The following is a 26734-nucleotide window of genomic DNA, read 5'->3' as shown; positions in this document are numbered from 1 at the left end:
ACAAACACAAACCACTTGCTGGAAAGAGGAAGATTTGCCAGTGAAGTCCACTGGACCACAGTACCCAGGCTACAAACATTGTCCCAGTGTTCTCTCTCCCTGGACTCCAGCCAATAATTTGCCTCATTGCTTCAGATTTTGGTGAAAGAAACAATTCAGGGAGCAGCAGCTGCCTATTACAATAGAGGCACATCTGAGTGACACAGCGAAACCAGGACATGCACTGCAGCTGCACAAAACTAGCTCAGGAAACTACTAACATGCCTGACCTCCTGCCTCGGAAGGACCAATATCCCACTGCAGCTATTCTACTATAGCATTCTCCTCTGCTTCCTAGAGAAGACACTTAGTGCTGGAGCAGGTCAAGTCAAATAGTACAACACACCAGCCTTTACAAAGAACTGCAGAAGTAATGCCTTACTCAGGAACCCAGAGAAGCTGTGGCTGCCCCATCCCTGGCAGTGTTCAAGGCCAGGTTGGACAGGGCTTGGAGCAACCTGGTCTAGTGGAAAGTGTCCCTGCCCATGGTAGGGGGTTGGAACTGGATGAACTTTGAGGTCCCTTCCAACACAAATCAATCTGGGATTCTATGACACATCTGCCATCGCCTGTGGTGGAGAGCACGAGATACACAGAAATAGAAAAGCAAGGGAGCAGACATCTCAGGTGACTAACACCTTAAAGAGCAAAACATAGCAATCAAGAGTCACATCACACACACACAGTGAGTCACCCCAAAGGCAAAAAAGCCAGCTTACGAAGTAATGCCTAGCTGGAAGGACAGTCTGTCATTGCCAGAAGCTGCTGTGAAAATGTAAGTTAGCCATAACATGGGGTCAAACCTGGACAGGTCACTGCTCAGCAGCTTAAAAATCCATGCTACATGAGATGCAGCAATTCGTGATGATTCTGGATTTTCTCACTTCTTTCAATCCCTTCTCAAGAGCTTATTATGTGTCTTCTGCACCTACACATTCAATAGAAGGGAGAAGGGTCTTTTGGTCACTACAGGAATACAAGCTAACAATGATACCTCTGGCTCTGTTGTCTCCTTGTGTTATGCATCAGTGCCATTGAACTGTAGCTTACTTTAGAGCAAATCCATTCCTGCACTAGACTGTACTGATCAGGTTAAACTTGAGGCACAGAAATAAGCCTCCACGTTACAACTGGAGAAGGCGATTAAACAGGGACTATCCTGTACAGACTCTTCTCTCCAATCCACACATGGTACCAGCACCATCAACTCCTAAACCATCCATGCCCAGCAGTCTTACCAGTGGAAATGTAAAGCTGAAGAGAGTTGGATGATCCCCACAAGACACACTAAGCAGGCCAGATGTGCAAGGTTGAAAGCAGTTCTCCAGGACTTGGAACAAATCAGCAGCTCTTCCATCCATTTCCAGCAGCTGTGGTAAACCAGCACTCAAACATTTTCCACTCATTTGAGGGGAAATGTCCTGCACCATAATCTCAAGGGAAACATCAGCTCTTTTCTCAGCCTATTACTCACTCTTAGCCTGCTTAATACCAGGAGGAGGTGGTGGCAGGGCACAGGGCCTCAACACACAAGTACAGCTGTGAAGAATCATTCCAGCTGACAGAGATCATTACTTTTAGACTTCTGTTGCCAAATGCTTCTCAGCATTAAGATGATGGGATATTTATAGTGTATCTTGACAACACAGTTTCAAACCATCAAGTCACACTGAACCATCATGTCTTGAGTCAACACTAGATCCTCTATAAGTGCATAGAATGTTAACCCAATAGCTTCTGACAATCACAACAAACTTACCTTCAAAATATGGCAAAAAGAGGCACAAGGGAAGCTGCCTTCTATGAGATACCTGGCACAAACCATGCCTGCAGACAGACCATCCACATTTGGAGATGATTTGTCTGCAGTCAAGAGGCAAGTGCTATAGACTTAACAATCCTGACAGACACAGCAGATTCTGTTTTGTAAGGGAGTATCCATTTCCTAACTACTGCTCAGATTACACATGTGATATGGATCGAACACCAAAGAACAACTATTTTAAAACATTTCCCCCCTTGCACATTCCTTCTCAATCTCCAGGGTACTGCCCACCAGAAATACTATTTCAGACAGTATCTGAAAACTGTGCATTATTATCTACATCCCAGCAGCTCCAATGGAGCTTTGGAGCTCTAGGCATACAGGCTACACACTGCAAAGCTCTACCCTGTGCTATCTGCAGCTATCCAAGGACACAGTGGGTAGCAGGCCACTTCTTTGGCACTCCTGCAAATGCTGCATTTAGAGCTCCACTCCAATTTCTTTGGCTCCTCTGCAGAGCCCTCTGATCAGCTGCACCATCACGACTGTTTCAGAGAGATTCCAGCTGCCAGAGACCACTCTGCTCTCCCTGCAGCACATGCTCCTCTGCTTTCAGTGTTCACACTTGAAAGTAGAGGCTATGAACAAACATCAAGTAGTTTAGTTAAGATTCTACTTTATTTAAAACTAGCCTGGGATGATACTAGACTAATGACAACTTGGAGTTCCAGATAGGTATATTCTATCTAATTATAATATAGAGGAATTCCCAGAACTGTATTCTGTGGTGCATCTGTGCTGTAGGCACTGTAAGATACTAGACTGTAGTTGATCTAGACAGCAAATCTGCATACCTTATGTAGCAAGACAGCAGCAGCCTGAGACCTGGATGAGTTGTGAACACACACATTGAACTTGTCACTCTAAACAAACCCACAGAACTAATGGAATCCTTGCTAGACATCAGTCTGCTTTTATGTTGCACTGCTTTCACACACCATTTTCTCTCTTATCACATACCCCTCTCCCATTTTATCTGTCACCAACTTGTACTGCAAGCTGTTTGGGCCACACTGTGGTGCTTACCCAGCAAAAGAGGGCTCAGAGGTTCTGCAGCAAGCAAAAGCATTACCACATCAGTCAGTGAAAACACTGAACCCTTTAAGACACCACAGTATTAGAGAACATGCACAATACAGCAGGATTTAAGCAGTCTATATACTCGATGTGCTAAACGCAACAGGAGGAAGTCATTAACTGAAGCTACTCAAAGATCTGACATCTTTAACACAATGCATGTGGATGTTGAAATGGCATAAATAATTTTGAAAAGATGTATGGAAAGCAATTGTAGCGGTCAGGACTTGAACTTCAGAGTTTCTTCTGCAGCTAAACCTGACAGCAAAAATAGCACAGAGCGGCTTTCAATCAGAGTGCATATACAAGCCTCCAACACTACTGGCACAAAAGAACGTTGGGATGATTGTGCAAGAAGTGATGCACTTTGATTTTAGTTGTACAGGATGTTTGATTTTGCATGTAACTGTGAGCCAGAACCTCAACTGCTGGAAAGGAGCAAAGCTTCAGTGGCTGCAAAGCAGTTTTGCCAGTGTGCAAATAGTCAGTGCAGCCGAGGCTGATCTGCTGGGGGATTATTTAGGGGCAAGAGCAAGGACCCCTGCCAAATCCAGCTACTGTCATCCAGACTGCTTCAGCGGAGTCAGGCATGAGAAAGGCATCTCTCACAGGGACCACAGATATTTGCTCTCGATGGGCTACAACCCTGTGTTACAAGATCAGAGAGCAAATACGATGGAGGAATATTTTCTGCTGCTTGCCTCCATTTCTGACTGTAAATAAACCTGCAACATTTGGAGACTGAACTAAGTTTGCCACCCAGCTTATTAGTGCCCTGTCTACTCAAACCATACTGAGAAGAAACAGATGTACACACAATGTCCTGCTTTATCTTACCTGAAAAACAGAGCACTTCATATCAACTACATGCAAAGAATTGCCACTGAAACTAGAAGAGAATCACAGAGCTGTTTGCAAGGACCTTAGATGGCCAAGCTTTCACTTGCAGACATAGGCAAGAATCACAATCTGCCACCCAACAGATCTGTTAGAGACTGAGCAGTGCTCAAGAAATGCTCATGTACCACACATTCAACCACTGAACAACCACCCCCCTTCTCAAAAGGATGTTGCACACAGTAGAAACACCCTAGACTGAAGTGTACCACTCAACTGGTGCAGTGAGAAGCACACACCACTGCTGTCCATGTGTGTGTTTTCAAGAGACAGGGCTCTGAACTGCTCATATATGTGTCAACACATGCCATGGGCAGCACCAAGAAATGAGGTCAAGCAGAAAGCAGCACTGACTTGCATTGTGCACGCGCAGGGCTCAAGAGCAGCTTGGTCTGAAGCATGGTGTACAACCGGTACATGCAGTGAGAGCTGATACTGCTGCTGCAAACTACCAGATGCCAGAGCTTTGGTCTGTCTTTTCAAAGCCATGACATATTTTTAGGTAACAGCAGTAAATCTCTCACAGGCTGCAAACATAAAGCCAATATCCTGTATGCAGTAAGCTTAAATGTCAAGTTACATATATAAATATATTCACATATACATATAGCTTTTTAGCTTTGAACTAAACCCAGCCTTTAACCTACTAGTATTGTGTTTTGCAGAGCTTTCATTTCACAGAAAATATATATCTCAGATAGTAAAGTCATAAAGGTTTGATTTGGTTCAAGGTGCAAAACCTGCAATCAGATCATTCCGCTTTTCAGGCTCTGCATCCTTTACCATTCCCTCAGCATCAGGCTGTGCAGGAAGACCCTTGGCTTGCAGTGGAAACTATCAATCACTATTAGCAGTGATAAGAGCTGAATGTGAAGCCCATTGCCAATGTGGCAAGAGGACCAAATAACTGACACAAGTGCTGTCATGAAGCTTCTCATTTACACCACAATTGCAGCAACTCAGACTATACATCAAGTATGGAAGAGTCCTTGGGGGGTGTTATTTTAGATCTGTAGCTTTAGGAACCATCCAAAGAACACTCAAAGTATGTGAAAATGGCAGGTGTCATTTGCAAGTGCAAAGGGTTGAACACACTACTAAAATTAATGGGAACAAAACTCCCTATGCTTTCAAAGCTAAAACTAATAAATTCACTAATAGACCTAGTAATTCACTGGCAAACAATGATGGTAAATACATGGTCTCAGCTTTGTTTCCTGTACAGCTATGCATTTTGGACTTGCTCGCCCAAATCAAATTCTCATCTCCACACAGAGAAGGCTCACAATAAGTTACAGAGTAAGCCACCATTCATGAGCTACTGCAGAATTACCTTCTGGATTTTTCCCTCATTATAACATTTTAGTAAAAAAACAAACAAACAAACAACCCCCTCAAAAAAAACCAAAGAAACCTAAAACAAACAAAAAAACAGCAAACAAAAACACCTTTCAGCTTTAAAAGTAAAACTATTACACAAAGAAACCAAAGAGTATGTTTATACTTAGGGATTTTCTTGTGTGTAAAATAAAATCAGGAGACATCTGCAATTTCAAACTCACTGATCTAATTGAAGACAAGATCAGGCCCAAAGAAGCATGGACAGGCCGTTTAAAAGGGCAGCCCCATTTAAAAAGAGATGCAAAATAGAAGAGATAAAATTGAAAGGAGAAACATGACGAGATAACAAAACACCAAGGTTCTTTTTAAGGGATGAAGCTGTCAGGCACTGGTTATAATTTGAAGAGCATGACATTTTTGATTCTTTAAAGTGAGTGCAGGTTAGGAACAAAGCAGGTGAATATGAGTACTGTGAATTAGAATAGGTGTGGAAAGATCATCCTTTGTTTAAGCCTTTTTAGAAGGGAGGGTTCTTCTAACAAGAAAAAATTCAGAGCTCCTGAATGACCACAAGAGGCTTGGCAAGCAGATTCCTTTTTAGTTCCTCAGATGTACAGGACTGGCAAAGAGAGCAAGAAGGGGGAACATGATCCTCCTTCCAAGGACTTGGAAGATATGTCAGACCTACTGCCTGTGAATGCCAGAACCCAAGCTGCACAAGCATTAGTTAGTGTAAACCCATAAACAATAACCCATAGATATGCAATAACAAAGGTATTAACTGTAAGAGCACCAGCTCATCTGTCAAGCACAGCCCTGTGCTGTCTAGAGGAGGAGCAGCACACACATACACCCTGTACAAGCCCAAGGAAGATAAATTGAAACTGAAGGCAAGGCTCAACAAAAGACGTGTTTTTATGTGCGTCTGAACAAGGAAGCAATGAAGCCATTGCCTCATTTGGTTATGACGACCCTATTTCTCAGGCCTCCTATCTCAACGAAGTACACACAGTTTTCTGTAGTGGGGTCCAAATATCCAAGGTTCTGGGAGAAAAAATATTTCCCCTAACAAACACCACTTCCCTCATGACAGGGCCTGAACAGATCACAGCAAGCATGACCCTTCCTGATATACAGATGATATACAAGCCCAAGTGTATCAGGCTGCAGGGTGCACAAGGACACATAAAATAAGGTGTCTTGAGTCCACCCATATGACCTCCTGCTTTCCTACCATTAACCACAGTATAAGCCCTCAGCACTCCAAAAGGTTCACACCAAGCATTTGAGGGGAAAAAGATGAAAGCAGCTGAACAGCAGATTGCCAGTGCAGAGGAAGCTGCTGTCAGATTTATGTCGAAGCAGATTAACAGCAATGCCACGTGCTGAAGAGCAAAACACCTTCACTGCACACCCACTCTCCCTGCAGAACTTCCAGCAGCTGACAGCAAGCACCTGACAGCTCTGTGATGCCTGCAATGCCTCCACAGCATGGAAGAGCCATCTGAACACAAACACAATAACAAAGCTGCATCCAACCCAGCCTGCATGCCCTGCCACTAGATTTGAAATCTACTTTGTAATGCCAGTCTTGGTAAGAAAGCAAATCCTGCTGCAAACACATGATTTCACAGGACATTAGAGTGGGACTAAAGGGGTCTATATTCAGCTCCCTACTCCACCACAGCCCTTTGGATGACCCTGGACAAGTAACTTGATCTTCATATAAAAGAGGACTAATATCTTTGCTAAGGTAATGGGAATTTGAGTTTGCTGAAGAACAAGAGGATGACATTTACAATCCTCATCCTGAAAACCCAGGGAATTTAAGTCCTGTTATGTTGAAAAACTGAAAGCAAATAAAACTAAACCACTTGAAAACAAAACCCATCAACTGCTGCCTTTAGGCTTTCTGCTAACAAGCTTACAGAAGATTTGTCTAGAGACAGCCTTCCTATATTAGCAGCCAGTCTATTGACAGGCATCTGGTGTTAGGCTTATCCTGCTAATATAGACAACAAGAATGTGGAAAGGTATGCACAGAGCAAAGACTACACCAGGGCTTGTTATGAAGACATTGCTCTAAATCTAATTCAGGATGCACTGAGAGCAGAAAGCACATGGCCAGGAAAGTTTCACTATCACAAACATCAGCCCCAGACTCGCTGGAGTGCTTTTACAGCATGTTACTGGCTCAGCTGTTAACAGACATGGCAAATCTGGGTAAGACTGGAAAAAATAAGCAGAGGGGGATTAGGGAGGGAGTCCAACTGTCAAAAAAAAAGTGTTTATTTGGATGATCAGAGAGCATCATATGAATGGCAACCACTCTGAGCTGAGGAACCTTTGGGGTCCATTAGTCACATTTAAGACCAATAGAATCTCTCCCTGAGTTTTAACTATTGAAATAGAAGGAGGCCACTTGGGATAAAACACATCTTTTGGCACTTGAATCTAGAAGAGGCAAGACTGTCAAGAGGAATGCAGTGTATTAAGTCAGGCTCTCCCTTTTATGTAAATGTCATCTACCTCAAATGGCTATAAGCTTTCCACCTTCACTCTTGATCCCTAATAAACTAAAAAAAACTGGTGTCCTTGTTCAGCAGGGTAGAAGATGGAGAAAGCAGCAAAGTGGCACATACTAAGTTTGCCTCCAGCAGACTGAAATGCCCAACAGATTACAAAACAAAGCTTTGCAAGAGTCTGCAAGCAGATAAATATTTAGATAAATTCCCAAATGCTAGTGCTGCCCTTGAAATGCAAGCAGCAAGCCCTTCAGAATGATATTTGACTCACACCTTGAGGAGCAGCAGCAAAGTCCAGAATATCAGAAATGTCTTTAAACTCTAAGGACACTGCCATGGTCACATTAGCTTTCTGCATCATCAGCAGAACTTCAAGTACAGCCTCTTGTAGGAATCACAATTTTAAGAGATCTCTCCCAACATTCCAATCACAGAGTGAACAGAAAATGATTTTTCTAAAGATTTCTAGCTTTCAGCCAGAAAGCTCAGTATGATTTAGAATCAAATTCTAGATACACACATTCTACAATATTGATTTGATCTAGAGACATTCTAAGCTGAATGGCATCTGGTGATCAGGCAAAGACTGTCTGGACACAAACTGACTCTGCCTACTTGAATGTCAATTTTTTCCTTCCTTGTGAAAGGGTAATTACAGCAGGCTTAGATTTGTTGTTTTGGGAGGGCTTCTTCCCCCCCTTCCCCTGTAATGTCTCTCTTACAGTTCTAAGATGTTGATTCTTATTTTTCATGGAAAACAGAAGAAAGGACAAAAAGATAATGAGAGCTGAATCTCTGTTCCTGCAGCGTACTCATAAGGTTGCCACAAAGACATGTTGGCCAAAGCTGCAGTCACCCCCCCCACTGGCCTGAGGTCACAGCCCTTAGCAGCTGGAGAAGTAAAAGTGCTGAGTGTTACTCACTGCCATGACGAGCTCAAAAGGATACTTGTAGACCCGAACTGGGGACTGGTATTTCTGCACCATTTTTACTACACACCTGTAATAAAAAGAAGTTGGAAAATTTCAGAACCCTTACACCAACCACTACAATACATCCCAACAATTCTCTCACAACTTGCTAGAAGCCTTAACTCTTTCTCACAGATAGAGAGGAGTAGGCATGTTAGGTACAGTATCTTGCTTAACAAGTCAGTGGCAGAGACAGAACGAAAGGTAAGTCTCTGCAGTCCCAATCCAGCATGTGGTAGCATCCTTTGCTGCTTTCCAACACTACTGCAGTAACTTCAACCTGGAGCTCCAACAAAACTCATAATAATTAAAGCACAAAACAGATGTAAAGCCAGAATCAATTGTACTCTGGAGAAGGAGCCTGTTTTAGGAGCCCTGCAAGGCTGAAATGGCAGTGCTTCTCCCTACTTCACTTTTCTGCATTAAATTCATAATCGCTATGCAAAATGCCCCTTGTTGAAAGCTTCCACAGCTTCCTATATCTTGGTGGTTTAAATGCTGTGGTGCACAAAGTAGCATTCAGTTGTTTTAACCCACTAAAAGAAAAGGAAGCAGCATGCCTAAAGAACATGCCTGATGCTAAGCTAGCAATCACATCCCACTGACTGGATGCCTACTGCTTCCAGCTGAACTGAGGCAATAACTGCATGCAATGGAAACAATTCCGTTCTCAGCATTTCATTTCTCCAAGCCTCCTCTCACTGTGCTCATCAGGATTCCTCCCTCAGACTCTCTTGCTGGAGCTTTAACCCTCAAATATGCATCAATAACCAGCATCTCAAGGAAGTACAGAGACCATTTAAAGGCAGTTATTAGGCTGCTTTCTGTGATTCCTTTAGATTCCATTATATTGTTTCTATTAATATGATCTATGAACATCAGAAACACAAAAGACTGGACAGCTTGTTTGAGACATGATGCTGATTCCACCCCACTCAAATTCTACTGCTAAGCAGATACAGCCCTTGGCAACATGACGCAGTGAACTCAACAGTCAGAGCATTAAGTCAACTTATCCCTGGTATTTTAAGCCCAAAAATGGAGGAGAAACATGAATTAAAAGGCAAACAGCAATAGACTATCCCTCAGAAAGACTGCTGCAAAATGCCATTACACAGTAAAATCTAAGCCAGGGAAAGGGGAAAGAGACTTCAAAAAGTAGGAGTACCTGTGAACAGGGAGTGTTTGCAGAAGGGACTTGCGATCAGACAGTTACTCTGCAGAGGATCACATTACCCAAGCAGCAATGTTCAGGACTTGCTGGATCTCCAGCAGTTTTACTGGTGCTAAAACCCAGTCCACACAGAAATGCATGCAGAATGCATCAGCAGAGCATCCAACTCCCACTGAAGTGAGCAGACAGGGGCGAGCAAACACCCAGGAAGCCCAGGCTGCTATCATTTATCAGATACCCAAGCCAAGAGGCACAGGGCACCTTGTAATGCAATGCTGTAATATGATGATGCAAGAACCATGCCTTGGCTGTGCAGGAACCTTCTGAGGAAGTGCAAATATAGCAAGAAAAGCCTCAAACATTTTTAGCTGTAACTTGCTCCCTGTTCTGACCTCACCTGCTAAACCAGGAACTCCTGCACCTCTGTAGGAGGAGGTCTCAGGACAGACCAGTCTAGAAATCACCTACAGCCCACAAACAAAGCCACCACCAACAGAACTGGATGGCACAAGCTATACTTCAACAGCTTTATCCATACCGCTTGAATACCTCCGTTGGTCCCCAGCAACTGCAAAACTGATTGTCACAGGTTTATTGCCCTGTACTCCTCTAGCTGAGGGAAGCTTGAGAAAAAGCATCAGTGATTATTATATCCATGGGAAGCTGTGGAAGACAGACAGCTGATAACTCACTCCTGCCCTAGAAACCTTGCATACCTTAGGCAAAGAGCAGTGACAGACTTTCTATGCCCTTTCCTCAGAACAGTGCCATGAGACAGTCATTCTGCTTCTCAAAGCAAGGGGCACTCCAGCTAGAATTCCTGGGGAAAAAAAGAAAAATTGAATCAGAAAAGCAGTGAAAGCTGTTCACAGATACAGATGGTGATTAGCATTGATAGAACCAGATGCCCCATCCCTGGCAGTGTTCAAGGCCAGGCTGGATGAGGCTTGGAGCAACCTGGTCTAGTGGAAGGTGTCCCTGCCCAGGGCAGGAGGTTGGAACTGGATGAGCTTTAAGGTCCCTTCCAACCCAAATCTGTCTGAGATTCTGTGATAATGACAAGATTTTCAGCTGTTACCACCAGGCAGCTGTGCCGTATTAGCTGAAGACACATATCCTCATAGAGCTTTAGCACCAAAAAGACAGACATGTTTTTAAAGTTCTCATGTATTCCACTCAAGTTATAAACAGATAATTTTGACCACCTTCTAAGGAAAACCAGAAAGAAACTACACAACTACAGAATAAGCCTGCTCCTATCAACACCCATCATACAACTCCAGCCTCCAGTGGCCCAGGCTACCTGCTTACTTTGCATTTGCACTGGGCTAAAAGCACATATTAAGAGCCACAGCTCTGCTGAAGAGCAGCAACTCACTAAACTACAGCCTGATCACTTGGAAACCCCAACCCACAGCCAGAGGCAGACCTGTAGCCACACACAGGGCAGCACCAGGGAAGGGCATCATTTCAGCAAGCCAAGCCCAAGTTGGCAACAATTCAGAAACTGAAGCTGCCAATACACTGAATCAAAACATCTCACAATAACTTTAACAATCCCAATTAGATATTAAGTGTCTCACCTATTGCACACCTGAACACAGAGGTGAGCAGCAGCAGCTGCCACATTGAACAAAGCATCCTATGACATGCTGACAGCAGTGCCAGCAGCACGGAGACCCAACAGGCTGCAACTCCCTGCAAAGCCTGTGTGTACCCCTCACCACATCCCATACAGTAACTCACACATGAGCTAAAGAACCAAACCCTAAAAGGCAGAGAGTCAATTATAAGCTTGAGCTACACCAGCTGGCACTGTACCAGGGGAGGAGAGCAGGGAAGGGGGCATGACATGGAAGGATAAAAAGCCCTGATGGCACAGGCATTTCTCTGCAGTAACTTGGGGAGCATTTCAGAAAAAAGACAAATTCTTAACCAGAAGCGGCAAACACACAGCACTCAAAGCTACCACTACAGATCAGCTGAGCTTGGAGACTGCACATGCTCCCAAAAGGAACACATATCACTACACACACAGCAAAGGGAAGAGGCAGGGATATCAACCGTGTTTCCATTTTACTTAGAATCATCAACTGTGTACCTAAGTGGTTTTCCATATGATTAACTTTTATTCTATTTGTAGGAGAGGTTTATTTGATGGAATATAGAACATGCAGATGGCTGGAGATCAGAAATTGAGTTTATATATCAAATATATATAAAGCCCCAAGCCTCTACTTCTCATCTGGGCTAATACAAACTCACTCAGCTCTTTCCACATTAGAGCTGCCTGTTGAAGGGTGAAACTGGGCAGCAAGTGACTTTATTAACTTCTCCCACCTGTGGTGGCTTCCTTTCAGCTGAAAGAGAACTGAGCAGTTTTCTTGAGTTGCTGTTGACAAAGAACTGCTGAAAATAGCAGAATTCCAGACTTCCTCAACTACTATTGCAGCATGTGAAAGGCAGCTGCAGCAGTCAGCTAAGTTGGTATTGCCAATTAGAAAAAGGGGGACTCTGCAGGACTTTTAGAGTAAGATGGAGAGAAAGGTGTCTAATACTTCCTCTGCCGAGATGCCTTTCACTCCATAGATGTTGACACAATAGCTGATGCTTTACACATGTAACAACAACATCTTCCCATCCCTGGCAGTGTTCAGGGCCAGGCTGGACAGGGTTTGGAGTAACCTGGTCTAGCGGAAGGTGTCGCTGTCCATGGCAAGGGGTTGGAACTGGGTGAGCTTTAAGGTCCTTTCCAACCCAAACCATGCCATGATTAGAAGGTACCAAGCTGTAGAATATTCATTAGAACTGTTTCACACAAGAACTTGAGACCAAGTCTTTCACAGCTTGACATAAGGAAGCCTCAAAACAGAATGGTGCCAGCATAAGTCTTTACTATCTTTTAGAAGCAGACATTTTTCTCAAGCAGAACTTCATCTTACCCCTGAGAAACTTCTGTGGTCCCAGGGTGAAGCAGCACAGAGCCTGGCCACCACTCTGTGCACCTTGCAGAGATACCTGGGGTTCTTCTGTAGACTATAATTCAAGGCCAAGAGCACAAACATTCAAACAACAGCATTTACACATTCTTCACAGCACCATGAGGAACATTCTCTTTGGCTGAGAGGGGAAGAAGAAAAAGGAACAGCATACAGCATTCTGCTCTCTAAGCCTTGTATATATCAAGCTAAGCTTCATGACTAATGCACCCACACCTCCATAAGTCAATTTTCTCACCAAAGAACCACCAACTGACCTATTATGCACAGCCACAAACAAAATTACTGATATTTGCCAACCTGCAGCAGTACGCAAGCATTCCTGAAGGAAAGCCCCTTGTTCTGCACCCTCTACTCCATCAGAACTCCTACTATGTATGCCACTTTGTCCATCAGTGCTATTGTCAACTGCTCAATACTCACGTTCAATTTAGGAACAGAGCCGCACTTCAGCTTAACCCGTAAACCAAGAGCAGCTCCAGTGGGCAGATCACTTAATGCAGCAAAGCCCTAGCACAAAACATCTCGGCTCCTCCTCAGTGAAGTTTCTTTACGCACATGAAACCCCTCAGCCCAGTGGTGTCACCACCACGATCCCATCCTGCCACCCGCAAGCCAAATCCACTACTTGGGAGAATTAAACCAAGTGACCCAGGTACAGCACATGGCTTAAGCCTGCCCTCCATCCCCCGGGGTTTTATAGAGTTGACCCAAATCCACCAGTACCTTTGGCAGCACTTCACCAGAGCCAGCCTTTGAGCACACAAACACCCCAGGGCCGGTTTTGGGGGGCTTTTTGGACTTGCAGGGGCACGGAGGGTGGGCTGGGGCCGGAGGCGCCGCTCCCGAGCCCGACACAGCCGAAGGGAGGGTCCCGCTCGCTGCTCCCTCCCCACGCCAACACGAACCAGCGAACTCGAAACCCGCTTCTGGTGTTCAAGCCGGAGCGAGCCTCAGTCAGCCGCGGGACGCCGCGGGGAGCGGCTCACCCGCTCCCTCCCTAATCCCCACAGCATTAGGGCTAGAATGTCCCGCTCAGCTACCCACAGCCGCACGGACACGGCTCCCGGCACCTTAACACCGGCACCGCCCCGCGTCCCCCGGCTCCGCCACACTGTGCACGCCGTGAGGTACAGCGGCCGCCCTCCCTCACAGAGCCGCCCCGAGAGACCCCCGCAGAGGAAGAGTCCCGTCCCGTCCCGTCCCGTCCCGCCGCCGCCCCCCCCCCCCTCACCGCGGGCACGACGGGACCCAACCGGGCCCATCCCGAGCGCGTAGGTCCCCGTCCCGATCGCAGTCCCCGCCCGGACAGCGCCGCTCCCGCCCGCTCCAAGCGCCGCTTCAACCGCCGCGCGAGCCAGCCCCGCCCCGCCGCCGGCCCCTCCCCGCGCGGCGCCGCAGAGCGCTGTCCATTGTGCTGCGGGCCGTGAGGGGAGAGGGGCTGGCCCGGCCCCCGCCACGTGCGCGCCCGCCGCCATGTCGCGGAGCGGGGTTCCCGCGTCTGCCGGCCTCGCCGCGTGGGGCTGGTCTGGGTCCGGGGCTGGCGGGGATTGTACCTCAGGAGCTTGCCAGCATGGCACCGGCCCTTGAGGAGCAGGAACCCACCTGCGGGCTGGGGTAGAGGGGGCAGAGCTGCAGCTCCCAAACTGGGCCCAGACCAGAGATCACAGTGGGCTCAGGACTTCATGAGCTGAGGTGTCAGCTCACCCTGTCCTTAAACAGTCGCTGCATTGCACCGAGGTTTGATTTGTTACACAGCTGCAAACTTGCACTTTCTGCTGGGCTGGTTCAGCCTGGAGAAGAGAAGGCTCCTTAAGGGGAGACCTTAGAGCAGCTCCCAGTGCCTAAAGGGGCTACAAGAAACCTGGAGAGGGGCTTTGGACAAGCGCCTGTAGGGACAGGACAAGGGGGAATGGCTTTAACCTGACAGAGGGGAGACTGAGATGAGCTCTTAGGCAGAAGCTCTTCCCTGTGAGGGTGCTGAGGCACTGGCACAGGGTGCCCAGAGAAGCTGTGGCTGCCCCATCCCTGGCAGTGTTCAAGGCCAGGTTGGACGGGGCTTGGAGAAACCTGGTCTAGTGGAAGGTGTCCCTGCCCGTGGCAGGGGGGTGGAACTGGATGAGGTTTTAACGTCCTTTCAACCCAAACCAGTCTGGGATTCTATTAAATGTTCCCATAACTGGATTCTCCTTGCAAGGTAAAAGGCAACCATCCAGCTCGGTGGCATTGAGGTGCATTCTCACCTCTCCGCCTTTTTTTCTCCTACTGTATGTTTGAAAAATCTGAATGTTGTTTCATGAATCTTGAGGGGATTGTGCTTGCCCTGTGCTTCAGAGTGCGTGCTGTGAGTGGACCCTGTTTGTCAAACCACGAGTCTGTATGATATAGTTGTCGCCATCTGGTGAGGGTCTCTGAGGACATGGCTCTGCTGGTGGTAGAGATGCTCAACCTGCGGCCCCTTTGGGGTGGAAGATACAGCTGCTGAGTAGGTGCCTAGTCCTGGAGCAAGAGGAACATGTGGCTGCAAGAAATGGTGGAGGATTTGGAAGCCCAGCCTGAGAAAGTTTTGCACCTTCAAAGCCTCCTTTCAAGATCTTCCTAGGGACCAGCTGCTGCTTTGTGTGATGTTACTGAAAAACATCACACTCCCATTCACCACAACTTTTTCTTTTCCTGCCTCCTTATCACTTCCAGCTGTAGAGCATCCCCTTATCTGGGCAGACATTTCAGGAAGGTGCGGTCCTGTTTCTGATCAGCATGTTTCCCGAAGTGTTCTGCTGTGCTCTCTCAGACCAAGGAGCCCAGCCTGACACTGCTCGGTGAACAACAGAGTTATCAAGGCCTGCAGCATCTGCGTTCTTTATAAATAAATGCTGCCTTTTCGCATTCAGAATGCAACGAGGGTTGGGATATTTTTTTTTTTCAGAGAAATGGTATTTGTCTCCTGTTCTTCCATCACTGTGAAGTTTCCTCAGAGGAAACAGAAGAAAAAAGTAAAAAGCTATTTCCATTCTCTTGCTACAAAACTTACACTAGCCCACTACTACTTTATGGCCTAATTGCAGTAGTTTTCCGTTTGTTCTAGTTGTAAAAGCTAGTTGGGTGAGTAACATCCCATCCTTTTCTCTGCTGGGCAGCCCTGACTAGAATTCACATTTTCTGCTTAGAGCAGCATTGAGTACCTAAAAGGGCTACAAGAAACCTGGAGAGGGGCTTTGGACAAGGGCCTGTAGGGACAGGACAAGGGGGAATGGCTTTAACCTGACAGAGGGGAGACTGAGATGAGCTCTTAGGCAGAAGTTCTTCCCTGTGAGGGTGCTGAGGCTCTGGCACAGGGTGCCCAGAGAAGCTGTGGCTGCCCCATCCCTGGCAGTGTTCAAGGCCAGGTTGGATGGGGCTTGGAGCAACTTGGTCTGGTGGAAGGTGTCCCTGCCTGTGGCAGGGGGTTGCGACTGGAGGAGCTTTAAGGTCCAAACTGTTCTATGATTCTATGATTCCTGCCACTAAAAGGTCACCTTGGTGTTTTCCAGTGTCTTAGGCTGCCTTTTGTCCTGACACAGAGCCAGCACTCCCTGGCATTCCCAAGGCCGTGAAGCGTCTTGCTATTCTTCCACCACCTAGGAGTGGGGCTTGCTTCAAGGGCTGGCGTTCAACCCTCAGTATTTCTCACTGGAGCTGCTCAGAAAGAAGTTCTCACCCCCTAGCAGGTCATCCCAGGAACTCCTGCCAGTCTCTGTAGTTACAGAGGAGAACATCTGCCAGAAGGACACCTGGTCTGGAGATAGATACCATTCATCCTCCACTTCTCCCATTACGAAGGGCTTTTCACTGCAGACTATCTCTTCCTCTCAACTTTTATTCCTCAACTGTGGGCATAAGTTCGAAAAACACAATAGAATTTCAAGTGAGCTGGTGCAGAAAAAAAAACTTGTTTGGATTGTTCCAGGTATTGTTATTCCTATTTACCTTACTACAAAAGCAGCTGACCTCTGAAGAAGCTGCATGGGAGGTTTGTGTCAATTGTGTAGTCAGTGAGGCCAGAAGATTCTGTGGCCTGCCTTAGAGGTGCTGGGATAGACTCATCCCCATGCAGGAAGAAGATCATGGTGCAGCAGAAACCAGCATCATGGAGCCAGCCCATCCCTTTCTGCATTGTCTCACTAAGATTCTTTCCAGCCCTCTTACACATGTGTTCAACAATCATTAGAAAACCAGCATTGTTTAAACATTAAAGAGACTCTTCTAAAAATTCATCAGCAAAGTTCACCTACTTTCTAGAGCTGTATCTAAAGCCTTGTGGAAGTGTATTTCCACTTTCTAGAACTGGGCTTCGGTCAAGCCCATGTCACTGAGTGGAGCTGAGAGAAAGAGGAGGATCTGCAGCCATCAGTGCTGGGAACAGACATGCTGATCTGCTCCAGAGCAGTGCTCAGGGCTAGCTTTCACCTCTGTCACTGCGTAGAATCATAGAATTTATAGAATCATAGGATCAGCCAGGTTGGAAAAGACCTTTAAGAACATCAAGTCCAACCATTCCCCAGCACTGCCAAGGCTGCCACTAAACCATGTCACTGAGGGCCTCATCTACATGGTTTGTGAACTCTTCCAGAGACGGTGTCTCCACCATTGTGCTGGGCAGCCTGTTCCAATGCCTGAGCACCCTCTGGGGAAGGAATTGTTCCTAATATCCAGTCTAAATCTTCCCTGGCAGCTTGAGGCCGTTACCTCTTGTTCTGTCATTTGTTATGTGGGAGAAGACAGCAACCCCACCTCACTTCATCCTCGTTTCAGGTAGCTGTAGAGAGTGATAAGGTTCCCCCTGAGCCTTCTCTTCTCCAAACTAAACCCCCCAGTTCCCTCAGCCATTCCTCATCACACTTGTGTTCCAGACCCTTCACCAGCTCCATTGCCCTTCTCTGGAGCCGCTCCAGCACCTCAATGTCTCTCTTGTAGTGAGGGCCCCAGAACTGAACACAGAAAATCCTTTTGCACTTAGCCTAGCTCTGTTTCACAAAAGCTACGCAAAAGTTGGATCTGTTGTTTCAAGAGCCAGCAGAAGTTAAAATACCAAGGCTTTCTTCACTGAACATGCAGATCAGCAGTACCTCAGACCACAGCATCTGCCAGATGCTTTTGAGCTGGAACACTGTGCTCTGTATCCCCTCGAGCTTTCCCTTCCCAGTGCCACTCAGAGAAACTGACACTCCAGTTCCATTTTTTTCTGATTCAAACGAGATGAAACATGCTGCCCAAGGTCACACAGTGAGATGGCAGAGATCACGGGTGGAGGTGAAACTGGAGAGCTAATGAGCTCTAGTCCGGCACATTTACAGCAGATTCAGTTACTTTACCCACCAGACTGCAGATAAACACTGTGCTAATGGCTCGCTGCTACATTCACCTTTTAAGATAATGCCAAGGTGGCTACCTGCCCGACTTTCCCTTCTCTGCAGCTGTTTAAGTACTTAGATTGTCCGTATCTTGGTTTGGTTTATTCTGTGAGAGAAAGAGGTCTCCCAGCTTCTGACCCACCAACTGTTAAGAACTGAAGTTCTGCTTTGAATAAGAAAAATACAAAATGAACCCATCATGTCAGTTATATTTAACCCCCAAAGCTTCTAGGTCAACACCTGACCACACTTTCAATAGATCTTTATGAGTTTATACACATGGAATGTGTTGAACATGGTCTGTTATGTCCATTTAAGGGGACTGTTTGCATATTCTCTGGTGGCTTATAAAATACTTGCAATTTTCCATTTTATTCACTCAGGAAGGTCTGATACCATGCAGGACTCATTTTTAGCAGAAATACTCCTCCTAGAATCATAGAATGGTTGGGTTGGAAGGGACATTAAATCTCATCCAATTCCACCCCCCTGCCATGGGCAGGGACACCTTCCACCAGACCAGGTTGCTCCAAGCCCCATCCAACCTGGCCTTGAACACTGCCAGGGATGGGGCAGCCACAGCTTCTCTGGGCACCCTGTGCCAGTGCCTCAGCACCCTCAACAGGGAAGAGCTTAGTATCATAGAATCATAGAATAGTTAGGGTTGGAAAGGCCCTTAAGATCATCTAGTTCCAACCCCCCTGCCAGGGGCAGGGACACCTCACACTAAACCATGTCACCCAAGGATCTGTCCAACCTGGCCTTAAACACTACCAGGGATGGAGCATTCACAACTTCCCTGGGCAACCCATTCCAGTGGCTCACCATAATTCTGCCTAAGAAGAAAACAAGCTCTAAAAGGCTGCCAGTGAAATCAAGGTCCTTGTAGCCTCTTGAGAGTATTTTTTCTATAAAGCTGCAAAACCATGAGCAAATAGCCTTATATGATAACTCGGAGGCAGACGCACAGGGGAGGTTGCTGAAAAAAGATTCTGCCTAAGAGCTCATCTCAGTCTCCCCTCTGTCAGGTTAAAGCCATTCCACCTTGTCCTGTCCCTACAGGCCCTTGTCCAAAGCCCCTCTCCAGATGTTTTGTAGGTCCCCTTTAGGCATTAGAAGGCTGCTCTAAGGTCTCATCAGAGCCTTCTCCTCATTTCTGTTCGGTCATACTGGGACCCTCTTAGATACAGCACATTGTAACAGCAGCACCTTTCCACAATCTTAGAAGCAGGCTGTCATATTGCAGATGCAGACAGAATCCAACTCTCTGCAAGAGTGCTGGGCAGACCCTGTCTACATAAAATGAATGCTGTCTGAATGACAGACTCTGACTTCTCTTTCTGTGTTGTTTGTTCCTTTATGCATTTCCCTTTTTGCCTCTCAGTAGTTCTGTGAGGAGTCATTGCTCCATGACTTGCTGAGCTCTGCCTACTTGCACTTGCCTGGGAATAAATCATGACACAGGTTTATTATTCTGGGTCACTGAAATAAACATCACCTCCAGGAGCACATCTCCTGTCATATCTTAGCTTTCAACGTTGCTCTGAATGTAGCAGTTAGTAACAATGCTATTAATAGAGAACAGAAAGTTTTCTGTGCTTCAAGCAAAGGCAAAAGGAACGTAATAAATGCAAAGAAAATAATGAAAACCAGCTAAGGAATATAACTGCTTTGAAAAGCACACAATGCTTGATCCTTACTTGATGCAAGGATCTCCAGTGGCTGACAGAAACCTGCAGATTTCTTTTCCAAAGAGGTTGGAGTAAGCTGAGAGCACAGAACTGTCTGGGTGTTTTCAAAAGTTAATGCCTTCACAGCTCTTTTACTAGCAGGCAACTCAGGATGCACAAAGTACAGCAGCCCTGCGTCAGCATCTCACTGGTTCCGTCCTCTGCCTTGCCTTAGCATCACAAAACATCACAATGTTTGAACTTTGTCAGGCTTGGCTCATGGACTCACCCACTGTGATACTTTTATACAAAATCTTCTTTCTTAGGACATTAAAATACAAATCACTTGTCTGTGGAAGCATCATCAAGCATTTTCTTCACACCATGTAACTGATCCCTGATGGGACAGGCCTGGGCTCTGCCCTTCCAGCGTGCAGGGACATGGAATTCAATACATGTGTTCTCAGAAAATTCCATGATTCTCAGAGTTGGTAGCAAAGCTCCTGTCGACATAAAGGGTGGCTAAAAAGAAGACAGACTCCCTTTTTACAAGGAGTCATGTGAAGATAAGGGGTGGTGGTCACAAGGTACTCCTGGGGAGATTCCGGTTGGACACGGGGAAAATTTTCACAGTGAGAGCAACCAGCCACTGCAATAATCTCTCCAGTGCTGGACACTGTTAAGATTGGGCTGGACAGGCTGCTGGAACATCTAGTCTATGTCATGCATTGCCTAGAAACGTTGGGCCAGATGAACCTCAAGGTGCCTTCCAGCCTGGGATTCTATGACTCTATGACTTCCACAAGGTGAAAGTTTGGCCTAAACAATTCTGTTTGTCCCTTTTCTCCTAGGTTTCTCAAGTGCCCTTGGGTATATGTAATGACACAGTGCAGGTGAAGACCTGCTGCTTCCCAATATCTTGTTTGCACAGTTCTCTGGCAAACGTGGCGAGCAGTGGCTGGAGACATCTCCCTAGGATGCAACCTCCAGCCAAATGCTTTTGAAGACACCCTGCTAGGAGCAGATTGGGATCTGCCATCTAACCCCAGGGGAACTGAAGGTATTTTTCCCGAGACAGGTAAACCAAACTGGTGAAACTGGATTTTGCTCTGTGCATCTCTTACCTGTCTTCCTGTAGCTCTGCCCTGTCTATGTAACACATGAGATGAGAGTAAAGCCATAGGGCTAAACCCAAAACTAACACCAGTATTTGCTATCATTCCATCAAAACAGAAGCACCTGGGAACAAGCTATTAGCCATAGGGTATCCCAAGATTAATATTTGTTGCAAACATCTTCCTGGGAGTATTCCTTGTGAGTGGTCAAAAAAAATATGTTTCATTTTAAAAGAAGTCCTTTCATTTATATTCTGAGGCATGCATTCAAAAAAATTCATCTACCCTGTGCTGTGAAATTGAGTTTAACCAATATTTCAGACTGGTTATTTATGTTTCTGTGAAGTTCCACCACACAGTTACGGTTTTAGCAGTGCAGTGATACCTTTGAGTACAGTAAATACTGGTGAGGGTCATGATTTTTCTCAAGCCTTTATTTTAGGCTATAAAGGATCCACATGCTTTGAACCCCTACAAAGGAGCTTTGAAGTATCGTAACAATCCTGTGTAGAACCCAGAATGCACCACATTTTCCTGCAGCTTCTCAATACATCTTGATAAGAGCTGCCAAAATAAGAGGGAGGAAAAAATGGACTTGGGCAAAGTCTTTGTTGCAGAGACACTGAACTAGCAACTGCAATCACAACCCAGAAAGCAGCTGCCTTATGGGTAGAGTTTCCATTTTATTTTCCAGAGCTTCTGTTCATCTCAGAGCTCTACCCCATTCACTGCTATCTTGCAATACAATCTTGCATCATGTTTATCTAATTTCCAAGTGACGCTGTGGGGCCTTTACTGAGCTATGTTCACTATGTGCTCTGCGTTCCGGGGAGTGCTTGGTGTTCAACAAGATGTCCTCACTGGTAGCAAACAGCTGGTTATCTCTGCACTCTTTGCCCACCAACTAGCTGAGGTGGTGCTTTGCATTTCAAGCATTGCGGCTGGGATAAGCTATACAAATAGAATAAAATGAGAAGTACCTATCCCAAGACAGCTAGGAAGCCACAGATGAAGCTGCTTTGATTACAGTTGCTAAACATGCTTTGGTTTTTCTTATGAAATACCAAAAGGTATCTGCTGGAGACCCCTGAGTCTCTTGAGTATGTTCATGCTTCTTTTACTGCCCAGAATACAAGCTCTAAAAGGCTGCCAGTGAAATTCAGGCCCTTGTAGCCTCTTGAGAGTATTTTTCCTATAAAGCTGCAAAACCATGATCAAATAGCCTTGTATGATAACTCAGAGGTAGAAGTGCAGGGGAGGTTGCTGAAAAAGGCTTGGGTAGTTAGGAAGAGTTAGTCTTGTGTTTGAAAGCTCATTTCTCAGTCTGGTTTGCCTGGAAGCTGAAGCACCTGTGATATGTCCTTCCCATCTCCCAGCACAGCAGCAGTTGTGCTATAGACAGTGGTGGGCTTCTCAGGCAGTTCGCTGATTGGACTTGGTGGCTGTGGTTGGTCACTCTTGGGCTGGCTTGCAGGAGGGGGCCACGTGGTCTTCTGATGAAGGGGGCTGTAAATGAGGAGTGAAATGTTTTACGTAGTTTGGGGAGAAGGACACAGAAGATAACATGAAGACAACACTGGTCATTTAGGAAAGAGGAGGAGTCCATGGATCTTGCATGGCTAAGTGGATTGTGCTGGACATCTCTTTGTCTGAAGATGCTTTTCATAACCATGGTTTGCAAATGTCTACCGTGTGCCTAACTAAAAGCTGTGCTGGCAGATGTTCAGGTTGAGTTAAGGTGATCAGCTAAGACAGTGGATGTAGACATTTAGGTCTCAAAATGCCTTTTCAACAGATATCTTTAGGACATGGCTTTGTTAACATAAGCCATTTAAGAGGTTTTAGGGAAATTCTTAAGACACTGAAGGTGCAAACAAAGCCATGTTGCCCTGCTCTCCTTGGCTGGGTCTTCTGTTGATACCCCAAAGATTAACACATTGAGTGATGCTTTTTCCCTTACTCAGGACACACAGTGGTCTATAAAAATGCCACCAGACAAGCCATAGACCTGTAAATTCCAGTCTGGCGTGAAGGAAAAATAACAGTTTAGAAAGCAAAAGAGATCCAGGAATTCACACTGTACTTTACTGTGGAGGGCAGGAAGTCTCTTGCTGTCTAGGAAGGGATGTATTTCTGTGACACAGCTATCTGGAGGCCTCTACCTGATTATCTGCTTAAAAGTTGTCAAGCAAAAAAGTTGATTAAAATACCCCAACCAAACAAACAGGCATTTTTAGTATGTGTATTACAGACCAGCAGTTTTGACACCTACTCCTGGTAATTTGGGATTCCTTCAGCAGGCAGGCACTGGTCCCTGTCACATGGCGAAGCTGCAGATGGAAGCACACAGCCAAGTATAAGTGTAGGGTTAGAAAACATGCCCAATTTAAGTAGGACTGCTGCATGATGATAATGCACATTTAAATGATGCAGGAACTCAGAAAATGCTGACACACTCATATATCAGAGGTGCTCCTTAAAGCCTACAATTATTTTCCTTCTGTTTGTGCTTTGAAACAAAGACAACGCTGGCCCATGGCCATGTTCAGTTGGTGAATAGCATCAAAGAGTAAAGACTGCGCACCTATTTGGGGCTGCACACTCACCTGGTCATGACATGGAGGAGAACAGAAACTCTTGTTTTGCATGGAAGGAGGCAAGTGGGGTCAAATAACTGCTGCCAATAAATTTTTATAGCTCATGGACTGAGCTCAGAGACCCAGACTGGGAAAGTTAATTCTGGCTCCCTTGGAGCTAGATGCCTTTTCTCTGATTTTTTCTCATCCACAGACATATAAAAGGAAGGGAGTCAAGGCTGACTGTACGCCAGGGAAGCAGGGAGATTACTGTTCTCATCTGCTCAGCATTGCTGTAGTCATACCTGGATGGTGTAACAAAGGTTTGGATCCCTGGTACAAAGCTCTTGAGAAACTGGACGTGGTCCAGCAAAGGGAGCCCCAGGGCTCATAACCTGAAAGGAGAGGCTGGCGGGAGCTGAGAGCTGGGCTTGTTTAGCCTGGCAGAGAGGAGGCTGAGAGATAATCTCACACCTACCCAAGGGCAGTTAGAAGGATGTTGGAGCCAAGCTCTCCTTGGCAGTGGGAGACAATATAACTGGGGAAGTGGCTACTTACTGCACCTGGGGGGTTTCAGACCAGATGCTGGGAAAATCTTCACAAGAACATAACGCAGCATGGGGAATGCATTATCCAGAAAGGCTGTGGATCTCCAGCACTAGAGCTGAAAGCACAGCTTTCACACCTGCCACAGACCTGATCTAGTGTGATGGTCCTACCTAGAGCAGAAGATTTGACTCATGATCTCCAGCAGTTCCTTTCAAACAGCGTTTCTATGGTTCGGTGAAACCATCCTCCTGCCTGTTCAGTTTTTCCCCTGGATAAATGCCTTTCCTCTGGCCCTGGGCACAGATCACACCCTTTGCCTCCTTAGGTTGCGAGTCTGCATTTGGATTCAAGGATGAGTCACATGGATACAGGGAGGGCAATTACATCTCAGTTAGGAGGAGAGCATCAGGTACATGTATAGGAGGCTTAACTGGTATGGCAAAAAAAATATGGATATAGAAAGTGGTGGAAACTGTAAATAACCCAAAGAGATATCCTGGATATTTGTTTGGATTCAGGTTTTTCCAGTTAATTCAGTGCTTACCATCCTTGCTGGAGAGGATTGGCGCTAGCAGTTCTTTAGCTTCTGATAGCAAAAGGTCAACAAGATCTGAAGATGGAAGAGATGTATCTGAAACTGCGTCTGTTTTATCCTCTTCTGTTTCACTGTTGATTCTTATAAATATGGAAAGTGCCATCAATACATCTATCATAAATTGGTCATTGAACATCCTGACCAGCCTCCCATGAAGGATATTCTATGTAAACTCTGTGTATTCAGGGGAGATGATTGCACCTCGATCACTCAATAGCACAAGAGACTCTCTTTTATACATACTTACACCTAAACATCATTGTGTTACAGCCAGGTATCAAAGTTTTTTTAGCGTGTCTCAAAACCATTTTTCCTTCACTGTATTAGAAGTAACCATCTTGGAAATGTAAAAATGGTTTCCCATCATTCTTGAAACTGACTTTTTTTTTCAAAGGCTCAGGTCATTATCAATGGGCAGTGACCTTCCAATGGTTTATCCAGATACCCACACACCCAAGAGTTGTAATACATTTTGTTCCAAGTGATAGGTTTGGGTTGTACCTATCTGAACTTCTTTCCTGCAACCATGCCTGCAGTTGAGAATCACGCTAGCCATTTGTCTACATTCTGTCAGGTACTGTAACTGTTAATAAAAATTAACATGGTCCTGAAGCCAAAACCTGGCTTATATTAGGAAAAGCAGATGGGTTAAAATTCAGCTTCTTTAAGGCAATCTGCTTAAGGCCTCTGCTAACAAGGGCAACTTAACCAGAGGAGTGTTTCATCTATTCACTTCCCAAAAATGCCTGAGCAGAGGCCAGCCCCCACCAAGTGCCAATCCAGCAGCAGCCTTCAGATCATCTTTCTGCCAGGGTTTCACTTCCAAAGTGACAGTATGTTTAGAAACTCTGGGTAGGTTACATGTGAATCACCTTCCCCTGAGAAAGGTCATAAAAGGATATTTCACATTGCTGTTCATGATTCCCAGAGGCCATCTCTTACCTTTTCTCATCTGGTAAATGACGGGCTGCGCTCAGGACCTTGTGAACGTTCTGCCATGCAACAAAAAAAAAAAAAAAAAAGAGAAAAAAAGGTTTCAAACTTGTAGGAATGAATAATTCTTGAGAACAAACCCCATGGGCTTTTCCTGGTGATCAGATTGAATATGAAAGTAATCAGCTTCTGCTTATTCATTGCCCTTGGAGCAAACACCTCAAGGCCTTTTGCAACTCAGGCAACATTCACAGCCTATGCAAATATACAGACACATCTGAATTATGTATTTTAATACCAACACTGACATATATTAAATGCAATATAGAAATACTCTTCCAAAGAACAATTTTGTGGGCTGTGTTTCAGCGAGCCTTCAGCATCATTACCAGCAATCCCTGGGTTCTGCACTGTACCTGCATGTGTGAGCTCTCATTACCATGCATAGTTGGTGAGCTTTAAAACACTGCTGAGGGATGTATAGGAAAGGAAGACATCTTGTTTCAGTGGTTGCTGCTTGACCCTGGGGCCAAGTCAAGTCCATTTCCAAAGTCAAGCCCCAAACCGCATGGGCACCAGCACATAGTGCTGCAGTCTAGAGGCATCTTAATTCTTCCTTATCTGAAGCATAGGACACAGCATCTACACTTCCTTTTGCTCCACTGTTTCCTATTGATTTCAAAAGCTCTTGGGACAGCCGACTAGTAGATGTAGCAAATATACTGAATACTAGTGCTTCCCATGCTGGCCAGCTTACTAATTTTACAAGCTTGTATTCCCAATACAGGTAGTGAAGTGGAAGAAGAGTCAATTAAAAGACTAAAGCAATTACGTGTGAGATTTTGCAGGAAATCTGGAGGGAAAAAAACACTGGAAGAACAAACCCACTTTGCAAGTTCACATTTGTTGTGTAGAGAAGCAACCATCAGTTACACAAAGGGAAGGTTAAAGGACATGATTTTGACAGCCTCAGGTGGAGCGTCGTGGTGGGATGGGGTTAGCTGGGGATAGCAGAGCCACTAGGCAAAACCTGCACCACGGCATGTACACAGATCTTG

At 45.7% G+C, this 26734-nt stretch overlaps 2 protein-coding genes across 3 annotated transcripts in view; both read right to left on the bottom strand.

The window, feature by feature from the left end:
* The window catches only part of SEC14L5 (SEC14 like lipid binding 5), a 39862-nt gene extending 25739 nt beyond the window's left edge, over positions 1-14123 (bottom strand). For both annotated transcript variants that reach the window (XM_057407992.1, XM_057407993.1), the window contains exons 1-3: positions 14083-14123; positions 10566-10669; positions 8628-8703 (exon numbers count right to left, since the gene is read on the bottom strand). In XM_057407992.1, coding sequence (XP_057263975.1) covers positions 8628-8690 — 63 coding nt within the window. In that variant the 5' untranslated portion in view covers positions 8691-8703; positions 10566-10669; positions 14083-14123. The remainder of the gene's footprint in view (positions 1-8627; positions 8704-10565; positions 10670-14082) is intronic.
* LOC130598529 (syntaxin-binding protein 4-like) overlaps positions 12940-26734 on the bottom strand; it is a 51823-nt gene continuing 38028 nt past the window's right edge. Inside the window, exons 20-25 of the mRNA XM_057408042.1 lie at positions 25686-25735; positions 24693-24823; positions 23296-23353; positions 22373-22529; positions 14083-14460; positions 12940-12969 (exon numbers count right to left, since the gene is read on the bottom strand). Of these exons, the coding sequence (XP_057264025.1) occupies positions 12940-12969; positions 14083-14460; positions 22373-22529; positions 23296-23353; positions 24693-24823; positions 25686-25735 (804 nt within the window). The remainder of the gene's footprint in view (positions 12970-14082; positions 14461-22372; positions 22530-23295; positions 23354-24692; positions 24824-25685; positions 25736-26734) is intronic.

The sequence above is a fragment of the Pezoporus wallicus genome, unplaced genomic scaffold (assembly GCF_028554395.1).
Source record: "Pezoporus wallicus isolate ANWC-B61680 ecotype Strahan unplaced genomic scaffold, APGP_CSIRO_Pwel_v1 contig_4012, whole genome shotgun sequence".
NCBI classification, from domain to species: Eukaryota; Metazoa; Chordata; class Aves; order Psittaciformes; family Psittacidae; genus Pezoporus; species Pezoporus wallicus.
Note: the sequence above shows the minus strand (reverse complement) of the source record. Positions and strands in the feature narration are given on the sequence as shown.